This window comes from Cajanus cajan, chromosome 9 (genome assembly GCF_000230855.2).
Source record: "Cajanus cajan strain Asha chromosome 9, NIPB_CcT2T_4, whole genome shotgun sequence".
Taxonomy (NCBI): Eukaryota; Viridiplantae; Streptophyta; class Magnoliopsida; order Fabales; family Fabaceae; genus Cajanus; species Cajanus cajan.
The window spans coordinates 56,896,253-56,908,390 of NC_138525.1; the positions used below are offsets into that span (position 1 = coordinate 56,896,253).

At 30.7% G+C, this 12,138-nt stretch overlaps 1 protein-coding gene across 2 annotated transcripts; it reads right to left on the minus strand.

The window, feature by feature from the left end:
- Positions 1-247: 247 nt before the first annotated feature.
- Positions 248-5,883, minus strand: LOC109787872 (internal alternative NAD(P)H-ubiquinone oxidoreductase A2, mitochondrial). Of its 2 annotated transcripts, none has more exons than XM_020346460.3 (9): positions 5,342-5,883; positions 4,627-4,840; positions 3,455-3,615; positions 2,644-2,709; positions 2,193-2,356; positions 1,369-1,483; positions 953-1,132; positions 710-874; positions 248-620 (listed from the first exon to the last, which is right to left on the minus strand). In XM_020346460.3, the coding sequence occupies exons 1-8, from the start codon at positions 5,732-5,734 to the stop codon at positions 722-724; spliced, it is 1,446 nt and encodes a 481-aa protein (XP_020202049.1). In that variant the 5' UTR covers positions 5,735-5,883; the 3' UTR covers positions 248-620; positions 710-721. The 2 variants fall into 2 exon arrangements, with proteins under 2 accessions (XP_020202049.1, XP_020202050.1); XM_020346461.3 differs by having other exon boundaries at positions 248-631.
- Positions 5,884-12,138: the final 6,255 nt, after the last annotated feature.

Below are 12,138 nucleotides of genomic sequence, written 5' to 3' on the forward strand. Positions count from 1 at the left end.
TAAATGTATATCAAAACAAGACGTTAAGAAATTAATCAATATATAAGAGAAATTAAAGTTAAGTATCGATAGTTTGTATAAGTTATAATAAAGACTTAAATCATGATATGACTTGCACGGTACAAACTTTCTATTTAAGTCAGTTGTGATTTTCTAAAAGCCCGTTTTTATTTGTCGGGTGTAAATTTGATTTTCATTCATATCTCTGCATTTGCAGTGTTCTCGTACTACTTGGCAGATACATAAATTGTCCAACCAAATAATCCGTTCACAATATATTATTATTGTCAAATCTCATCATACAATTGGGGAATATTGCCAATAATCAGTATTTCAGATGACGCAAATTGAACCGTGGCGTGTATGTGCTATTAATTATAAAATACCTAAGACAGCCAAATTTAATTTATTGCCTTCCCTTTCAAGCCAACTCCCGACTAACATATTCATTGCCACTCTTTAAAACAAATTGAACGTGTAGCAAATATCACGAACTAGTACAGTTCCTTGCAGATCAGCTTACTGAAACTCATCTACTGAAAAATACTGGCTTCTGAAACATGCTACTCCAATATGATCCATTTAAATACACTTTATTATCTTATTGCTTTACGACTAGCCTGCAACACAACTAATAAACATAAGCATCATCTGAAAGGCCCTACAAACATTTATGTCTTAATAAAATTACATGGCAGAAAGCATTTACCTTAAAATGTTCTCATATTCTGCTTATATCACGGCCAAACACAAAAGTAGTAGCCCAGTTGATAGCTACATAGAATCTGTTCCTCCAGCTGACGACTCGAGTTAGATATGCTGAACGCCAAATAAACCAACTGATAAAACCTGCCATAGATAACCCTTTGGCCTCCTGTAGGAGATACGTAAATGAATCATACCATACATAAGTTTTTAAAGCACCAGCAAAAGCTCAGGAATGAAAAGTCACCTTGCTCTGTCTGAGGTCCACTAGAGCCTTGTAACTCCCTATAGTTGCCATGCTTCCAAGGTGCTTGTAAACAAACTGTTCCCCAAAGTCTACGTCCTTTGCACTGTTTGCGCGGCCACCATTGGCTTTACCTATTCTGTTTAGTAAGATTGCTAAATATTTACCTTGCCTTTCTGCCACCTGTGGTTCAATTCAAATGGCAATGCATTAAATAGACAAGAATATGCTGTCATGCACAGAAGAAACATGCAACACCACTTCATTCATGAACCACTAACACTAAATATACAAGTAACACATTAAGAATGATGCGTCAGGGACTCGCACCTTAGTGTAAAATCAACAATAAATTGCAGGAATTTAAGAAATGAAAAGTGTATGTGGGAGAAATTGATGAAACCCAATGTCACACATACTTGGGCTAAAGCCGGAAGTGGTGGTTTTCCGGTACTTTCAAGAAACCCACTGCAGTCACCTATTGCGAAGATATCCTCTGTTGTAGGAACACGAAGCCACTCATCAATGCCAATCCTGTGAATAAGAAACTTTAAGAATTTGCTTTTGGGAAATACAGTAATCTATAGTTATAGTTTCCATGCAATAAAAGAAGCACGAGGGCCGAAGGCAGGGCATATCAACTGTGTCAAATACATAGAAACCTAATACAGCTAACAGGGGCTTATGGTGGACAAATGACTAGGAAAGTAAAACGCAACTACATACACGTATGGATGGAGCTCAATTGACACCAATGCCAGCCTTAACATACTTGCACCACAATATAACTCCTTACTGAATCCAATTTATAGGTTTTCTACATAATGATTTTCATGCGAGAGTTTGGAAGATTAAAAAATGAGTAGATAATCAAATTATTGATATTTTCTTATTTGAAAACTATGCATTACAAAAACAAATCTGGGATTTATATTATACTTTATGAGCATGACATGCCTGAAATAAAATTTCAAATCCAACCTTGAAATAAAAAATTTCAAATCCAACCTTGAAATAAAAAATTTCATGAGAAGTTATTCATTGGTTTAAGACTAATACCATACTCGGTCTTCTTGAATCTTGTACATAAATAAATGCATAGAATGTTAAAAGTAATCATGCTATCCAGTAAAGACGGATGAAAATATTATATCTATTCATAAATTAGATGCCAATTTGTAAAGTTGAAATGGCTGTCGATGGAATGAGACTAAGTGCAATTATGTCAAGTAGCAAGAACAACCTTCCACCAGGAGATTTAGGGAGATCCATAGAGCGAACAATTGGTGATGGACCAACTCCAGTTGACCATACCAGCAACCCATATGGAACCTCAGTGCCATCATTTAGGATAATCTTCTTCTCTTCAACATCTTTCACAATGCCACGGACAAGTCGGACTCCTGACTGATAGAAACTTCAATATGAGGAAATATATAAAACTAATACTTATAAACTTAAACAGCTAGGCTATCAATCAGTTTTCAGAATGAGTCTCATCAATTGTATGAATGATCCCATGTAATATTTTGCCTTTTCATAATTAATTAATACAATAGTAATAAACTAAATTTCTTTCAAAGGAAAGCTGGGTTTAGTTTTTCTTTTGCTTTTTTAATGATATTCAGAAGTTCAAAATCAGCAGGAACATGATGATCAAAAAGAATAGAAGCTTTTTTTGACATATAGCTCACCTTTGTCAATTGCTTGATAGCATACTGCCTTAGTCTGATATCAAAGGAAGACAATATCTCGTTGGCCTAAAATGGCATGAATAAATTTGTTACCAAATGAAAATCATGAAAAAAATGGCTTCCAGGAACTCTAAGAGTGTGTTTGGATGGGGAATTTAAATAGGGTAATTCATTTATTTGAAGAATTTCAAATTTCTTGAGATAAAATATTTTGTTTGGATGGAGAATTTACAATGAATTTGAATTCCAAGCATTTGTGAAATTTTTAAAAATAGTAGAATTTCAAATTCTCCCAAAAAAGTAAGAATTTAAAATTCCTCATATTTATTTTTCTTATTTCACTTATATATTTTATCTTATCTCCATTCTTTTAATTATTGAATATTCAAAAATATTTTTAAAATTATTAAATATTTTAAAATTAGTTAATATTTATTTTTATAAAATTTAATTTAAAAATCTCAACATATGAATATATTTTTAAAATTAATTTTATCATGATGGAATCAAATTACCATATCCAAACTAAAAATTTAAATTTTTAAAAATTTGAAATTGATTTATCCAAAGAAAATATTTTTAGATGATAGAAATTGAAATCAATATAATTCAAATACCAAGAATTTTAAATTCTTTGAATTTGTAAAATCCCTCGTCCAAACACACCATAAGATGTTTCTAACCATTATGTTGGCAAGAATCGTAAGACATGGGGATATACAAGGGAAAGGGCAAGATATTTGTTGCTACAGGCCATAGCAAATATATAGTTTATTTGTTTGTATCCAATATCTAATGCTACTAAGCATACCTCAATTAAAGTAACATGGATGTATTCCTTCACATGAGAATATCTCTGACGGACATCTCTCATGATAAAATCACTAAGTTCACCGCTGAATTCAACTCCAGTGGGACCACCCCCCACAACCACACAATGTAACAGCCTTTTTTTTTCCTCTTCTGCAATCCCTGCATCCAAATCAAATACAGATTACGTATGTGATGTATAATAACCATTAGGCCGGTTTAATTATCTTTTCGGTCCTTACAATTGCACAAACTTTCCCTTTTAATCCCTATTATTCAAAATAGCCTATTTTAGTCCCTATATATGATTCTTTTTTTCCAAATCAGTCTCTACCATTAATTGAAACAAAACCGTATGCCTGAATGCATTCACCACACCAACAACACACACCACCAGCACACACCGTAGCACCCACCACTGATGCACCACATCAACACTCACCACTAATGCACGCACCACCAATTCAAAACCACCACACCCTGCCAATTTAAACTAGCACACACCAAATTAACCACACCATAATAGAACACATTAACCGCACCAGCACACTACCAATTCACAACCAGCAACTACCAATTCACAAGCACAATTCCAACAAATGCAATGGTGGTGATGAGGATTCAGGGAAACTGAAGAGGACTTAGGGAAACTCAATAAACAATATTGCAAACAATTTGAACGATTATTTAAATGATTACACAACATTCAGATTAGTCAAAGTGATTCAGAGCAACGAAAAAAATGAGACAAATCACAATATTGTCGTGTACCACCGAAACTAAGTCATGCACCATCACAAACACTATTGCACCCCACCACAACAATGACCCTAGAATCACCGATCAATGCATTCTAGACACCAACGTTGAACAAATGAAGAGAACTATTTATTTCCATCCCAAATTACTCTACCACGTCACTGAACACAAAGAATGATCAAACGAAGTTAATTTACTTGGCACATCACCCATTCACAAACGACGTTTGTTTCAAATTAATGGTAAGGACTGATTTGGAAAAAAATTGTTTGTGTAAAGATTAAAACAGACTATTTTAACAGTAGAGATTTAAAAGGAAAGTTTGTGTAACTACAGGACCAAAAAGGTAATTAAATCAAACCATTATTTTCAAGTGATTTCATGTTAAGCTAAAATAGCAAAATTGTGGCAAACCTGGAACATCAGACATCATCAAGTTCAGGAGCAACTTCCGACGAATTTCCTGAGCATGGTAAACTTCACGAAGAAAAATTGCATGTTCATAGACTCCACGAATTCCAAAAGTAGTAGGTTGCGCTCCTAATGCAATTACCAACTTATCATATGAGATTGTAAACTTCCAAGGATCTACTGTCTCCGCTCCTTCAGTTACAGTCTCACATTGCACCTTCAAAACCATTTGTCAGATTCTACCCAATTAAGCCATATTGTGAGTAGCAATATTTCAACTAACAGTAGTAATTCTCCCAAACTAGGCCACATTGTGTGAGCCAGATATTTCAACCAATACTAGTATTGGAGAAGAATGAGAAACAGTAAGAAATAGATATGAAATTGAATTTTCATTGGGGCCTCAGGCTCCGGGAGCCACTTTGGTAGTTTTAATTCCAATTAAACAATAACAAGCTTAATCTTACTAGATAGGATTACCATTCCAACAAAAAACAGCGAGTTTTAACTTCCAATATAGGGTAGACCAAAGGTATCATCAAAAACAAAATTTCAATAAATCCATTCACAAATAAGGTACCTTTTAATAAATTCAAACTTTGAAAAAATCCCTTAGTTTCAACAAAATTGGAAAAAGTTCAATCCAGTCACAGAACACACTCGTTCTTCCCCCAAAGCAAGATAATCTAGAGGCATTGACAAAAGTGAGTTAAAAAACCTGATGGTTAAGAGCATCAATGGCGGTGCAATTAGCAAGGAAGAAAAAAGAAGCGGGTTGTGTGGAAATAGCGGGCTGGATCCTGGCGATGGGTTCGGCAACGGATCTAAACTCGAGAGTTCCAACACAGGTGGAAGCCAAGAGAGGTGTGAAGACCATGTGGTTGCGAGGGGAGACGCAAACGATGTCGTAGATTTCAGGGTCGAGGCCCTTCATGAGGCGGCAGCCGGCCCAGCCGGTGCCCAGCACGACCACCCGGGGCTTGTGGTGGGCCCCGGTGGGCCCGAGGCCCGCATAGCGATCCGGGGCGGTGGAGGTGGTGAAGCGAGAGAGATGAGCGAAGCGGCGCGTGTTAGTGGGAGAAAACCTGGAGAGGTGTCTGAAGCAGGACATGGCGAATGAGATTGTTTAGGAATTAGGAGTGTGGGATGATGGATCATGGATCATGGATCATCATGGATCATGGATCATGGAAGTGAATTCCAAAGATGTCGCTGGTTAACTTTGACTTGACTCATCTACCTGCTTTCGCGGGATGGGACTCTCACAACTTGTTTTACTAATTTTAATTTATTTCTTTGAATGGAAAATGCTGCACTCTCCGAGAAACACACCGAAATTTCTTCCGAATTACTATAAAAAATTAATTTAAATAATTATTTTATAATAAATTTATTAAAACATAATAACATCTATAACATTAAACATTATATAAAGGGGATACAAACGTTTGTAACTACCATTTGGTCTCCACTTTTACTATGACTTTTTTATCCTTAATAATATTACATATTAAATAATTAATACAAGTAATTATGTCATTTTATTTAAGTAATTACTCACTTTTATTTTTTTTAATCACATATTATTTAAGTAATTGCACTCATTATTCGTACTTTCACATTCCTCTCTTTCTTGTTTCCTCTCTTTTTTGTTAAAGTGACTTCATATTCCTGCATAATATATCCTCCATTTCATGGTATATCCTTTCTCATGGCAGTTGAGATTCGAGAGAAAGGAAATTGTTCCTCTCCCACCAGCCATTTCATTTCATTATTTTCTTCTCGCAACAAACCCCTCACACCTTTCTTCTTCTTTTTATTCTCTCTATCATATCTTGTTATCGTCTTTGTCTCTTTGTTTTTCCTTCAAACCTTTCTACTTTTTTTTTCATTTTTCAATCCACTTAAATTGCCCACAATAAACATTTCACCAATTGTATACATTACGACCATCATTGTTCGTTGATTTTGACGTAGAATGAGTACGAATAGATGGGATAACAACATGGGAAGGATTTCAAGGATTGGCAGTTTCACAATTGCGTCTAAGGATTGAGACTTTCTCTCTTTCGCTCAGATTCCTCAGCCATGTTTTTTCAGGTCGATTCTATTTTCTCAATTCTATTTCCTCACGCTCATTAAAAAAATTCTACATTAAATTATGTAAATTTAGTCATTTTTTACCATGATTTTTTGCATTATTTTTATAGTAAATTTAAATTTATTCAACTTTTTAAAAATTCAAATTTAAGATATCTCTATTTTCCAAATTTATTTTTTTCCTTTTAAATTATAAAAATTCATTTTTAAACTTATTATCTTGATAGATTTAAAATTTTAAATATATAATCATATTTTATTAAAAATTTGAATTTAAAATTTGCATAATTTTGAATTTTGAATTTTATTTAATTTTTAATAGTTTTAAAATTAGAAAAAATAATATTTTAAAACTTATAAATATTTGGTCTCCACTTTCTTTTATCCAATTTTACCCCTTATTATTATTGATGTTGATGGTTACTTTCTTTCAAAATAATAACCGTAAGGTGGTTACTTTCTTTCAAAATAATAACCACACGGTGGTTACTTTCTTTCAAAATAATAATCACACAAATAGTCGTCGTTAAGTATGTTATTTTCAAAAAAAATTATAAACCAAATTCATTATCACTCTATTATAAGTCCCAATCCAACGTTTTGTAAGATAATGTTTTTTTTCTCTCACCAAAATTTTCATTCAACGCTATCACCAAATCACACAATTATCGTATCTAACTGGGTTGCACATGATTCTTCTACAACATCACTCCCTATACTTTCAAGCAAGAAAAAAAACATATTTTTTGTCCTAAAAAAAGTCAAAACACGTTGAAATTGACTTACCCGCTTGACTCCTGGATCCATGACTCATTGCCAATGATATACATGAATGACTTTCATATTGTGTTTTGATCGATGAAGGCCATTATTAGTACCTTTGATCTTATGCTTTCCCATTCATAGTTTCTAGGTTAATATTCTCTTATAACTTCTATCTATAACTTATATAACTTAAGATTTTACCTTTATTGATGATTACTTTCTTTTAAAATAATAACTACACAATATTTCTATAATTTTATCCATTTTTATCTTCTCGCTCTTAGAAATTTTCTCTACCTACTTTGTACAATTTTTTTCCATTCTCCCTCTCTACATTTTTCTCATCCCAATCAATTCTCAACTTTCGCTTTATTCCAAACTCATCCCCACTCTATCCTGGTATGAATCACATTTGCAAGCAAGTTGTATTATATTTTAAGTCATCTTCTTTAATGTTGGATATAGTGACACATGGTGTAGAAGAATAATACTCTGACCCCAATAAAGACACCATTAAGAAGCATGATTGTGGTTATGATGATTAGTACACCCTTGATGATCATGACTTACATGAGGATGAAGAAATGACTTAAGACTCATAAGTCCATCAAACAAAAAAGGAGTGTAATTTTGTTTTTCTTTTCTCAATGATGACATCGCATCAATGCTATTAGTTACACAAAAATGACATGTAACATGTCTACAAGTTATTCGATTTAAAAGTATTAAAATTTACAAAGACATAAATAAACTTAACTATATTTGGAGGACATCCTTTGCATTGAATTCATTTCAAGTTTAGTCAATAGTAAATTTAAATGTATTTTTCTTTCATTTTATGTTTAATCAATTTTTTAAATGTCCATATTTAAAATATGTTTGTTTCTTATTTTGATTTTTATTTTCTAAGTTATAGATTTAATATTATAAAATTTTATTTGAAAACTTATTATTTTAATATATTTAAACACTTAAATATATTTATAAATATCTAATATAATTTTAGTAGATATTATATATTAAAAAATGTTACAATTCAACCATGAAACATAAAATTTGATTTATGTTACCCAAATAATATATCACTATGTTTGATTGAACTTAAATGTGTATCTTAAATTTATTCTATTTTTTTCAATAAAATTGAGTTTACTAAATTAAATATGTTTCTCAACTTTAATCATTTTTTTCCATGAAATTATGTTAGTTTCAAAAGTTATGTTTTTAATATCACATATTTATTTTGTAGTGTTTAACTCTGTTGTATTAACTAAAATTTGGAAAATGGTGAAAAAATAATTGTTATCTAAAAAATTAGAAAGGTAATATAATAATATGGTTGTGAAAATATTTTTTATGTGTCAATTTAATATATATAAAAATATAATTTTAACATTTCTTCATTTAAATCAATTCTAACTCATATTTTTCTCAATATTAAGACACTTAAAAATGCAAGATTGAGTAATACCTATTATATTGACAACTTTCATGCAAAATAAAATATCTCTATTTTTTAGGTTATGGTTATTTCTTTCATAAAATAAAATAAATTGCATGAAATTTTAAATATCTCATATTGATACATGACATTGTATTATTTATTTTTGTAGCTTTTTAAAGTTAAAGAAATTATGGATGATGTATTATATAAAGAATTGAAATTTATTATTGAAAAGTATGACATTATTCAATTTAATTATTTATTAATTCTGATATATGTTTTAGTTATGTTAATGTTAACTAAAAGTAATAGCAGAATGACATTTAATTTCTATCATAAATTGCAAGGAACATAAAAATCGTCATAAAGTGAAATCTTTATTTGGTATTCTTATTAAAAAAAATTTATGATAGTAAAACATTATATTGTGTAAAATTATTTATATAATTATATGCCAACAAATGAATTCATTCCATATATGAATTATTTTAAATTTTAAGATAATACATATATAGTGGCAACCCACTAGTTTTAATAATTCGGATGATATTCCGGAATGTGTTTCGGTTTCAGTAGCATTACTTTTCTTTGAATTCAGCGGCTGCTACTTAAATGCCACCTCCTGCTTCCTCGTGTTTCTCCATCCAATCATTAATGTTTTTTTTTTCCTTAATGGGTTAGAACAAAATATACTTGGAAAATGGAAACAAAAATATAAATGTCATATATTTATTTTATAACAGCTCTCATTTTAACTTTTTATTACAATATTAATTACTCTTTTTCAATCGTAATTTTTTTACGTTTTAGATTCTTTTTTCAAAAAATTTATGTCTTACAAATTTATATTAAGTATTTTTGTTTACGTATTTCTTATTTTAACAATTAATATTCCTATTTTATAATTATAATTATAATTATTCTTACTTTGCATATTTTAAAATATTGAGATATTTTAAACTTATCATATTAGTATTAAATATTTCTTAAGGACTTGTAAAATTTTTAAATGTAAAAAATTATGATTTAGAGGAGTACTTTTTATTTATCTTTAATAATATCTTTTTAAAAATGTTGATGTTTTGTTGCATTATTTTTTTTATAGAAAATTAATAATAAAATTAATTTTATAAAATATATATATATGACAGAGATTTAAATATATATTTAGTTCTTTAAATATTAAGATCATGTAATTTTGTTCTTGTTGAGAAAATTAACTAACCAAACACCCCTTTAAGATTTTTATGACAGAAAGGCTATTGGTTTGCCCATGGCACCACTCTATTATCTATACCGGATGGAGACCGACCAGGCCAAACACGAACTCGGTCGATCCGACCGACCATATCTACCAAGGTTGACCCAGGCGGCTCGGTGAAGTCGTGGTCGGTCGGATCATCCAGCAGGCTTCGCGTACACGAGGACACGGAGTTAAGTCAGGTAAATTAAGGAGAGATTAATTTACTTAATACACCAGTTTAACCCTCTAATTTCTCGAGGCTCAGTCCCTAATCACGGTCCAACAACAACTGCTATAAATAGACCCCCAACGAGGTATGTAACCAACTTTGAACTACCACATTTAATACGTTGATCACTTACTTGGGCATTGGAGTGTCTTTTACAGGCACCTCCCCCACTTTGGACTACTAGAACGGAATGAGAAGATCTAGACCGAGACCAAGGATCGAATATAGGAACACTAGCAATCCTCCATTTCTCATTCTTTTTGGACAGATCTTTGTTTACATTGTTTTGCCTTGTCATTGTGATTTATTATTTTTAACATCTTTTATAAAAATCATCTATATACGCAGAAGTGAATTCTAAAATTCAAAATGCAAAAAAGTAAAAAATAAAAAAGTAAATTTGAACATGTAACCTCCTACTTTGATAAATATAATGTGATGTTATATGGAATTTTAATTATTTTTTTCATCATGATAGTTATGAGATGATCCAATTGACCAATACTAAATCTTAAATTTGTTTTGATTTGTAAATTTTTAGTTTATAATAATGTGTTTTAATTCTATTAACATATAAGTAATACAGTTCATAAGAGAAAGTAGACAATTTTTTCAATACTTTCTTTTTAATTCAAGTGAAGTTTCGTGATATAAAGATATTCTTTATTTCCTTCGTTATTTATTTTAATATGATATTCAGTTCAACAAATATCCTTAAAACTTAATAAGTTTATATAAGATTTTGAAGAATATAATGTATTTTTATTATGCAACTCCATTCCTCCTGATAATAATTTATTATTTCTTCTGGAACCTTCAATTATATTTGTAGTACTAACATTGATTTCTTGCATTGCTAAATTTGAGAAAATTTTATTATTCTTGAGAATTGTGTGAGTCGTTGCACTATCGGTGAGACACATATTCATTATTGATGTTATTATCAATACCTATTCTTCATAAAAATTAAAAACAAAATGTAAATAAGTAATATAATAATATTTTAAATGATAACAATCTAACAAGAAGATCTATATAAATTTATAAATAAAAAAAATCATAGTCCAATAACATCAAAACATAAGAAATACTCAAAACCCAATGATAATAAAGAAAAGAAAAAATTTATTTCTAGATACTCCTATCACCAATAAGGTAATCAATTTTCCATTTGGATCAACAAAGAAATTAACAACATCTAAGTGGGTAACATTCATATGACCATAATCTGAATCACCCAAATCACCCTCTTCATAAACAGAATGTGTCTTTATCTTTTTATTCTTATTTTTAAGTGATTATTGGTAAAGTTCAACAAGATGCTTTGCTGTACAACAAGTATATGACTAATGATCCTTGTCACCATAATGTTAACATTTGTTTTCCTCGTGGTTGTTACTATGTCCATCCATTTTATTCTTATTTTCACTTTTGATGTGAAAAATTATTATTTACCTCATTGTGATCACAACTACCTCTACGATCGACCACAACCACGACTATTTCCACAGCCATGACCACAACTATGAACATTAGTTTGTCCATCATATGTTACAACATCCACTTATAGGGATGGAGCAAAACCAGTTGGTTGAGCCTTATGATTTTTCAATAAAAACTCGTTATTTTGCTTAATCACAAGGAGGTAGGAAATTAATTCAACATATTTCTTAAACTTTTTTTTTGTTGATATTTTTGCTATAGGATCACATTAGATGCATGAAAGTAGAGAAT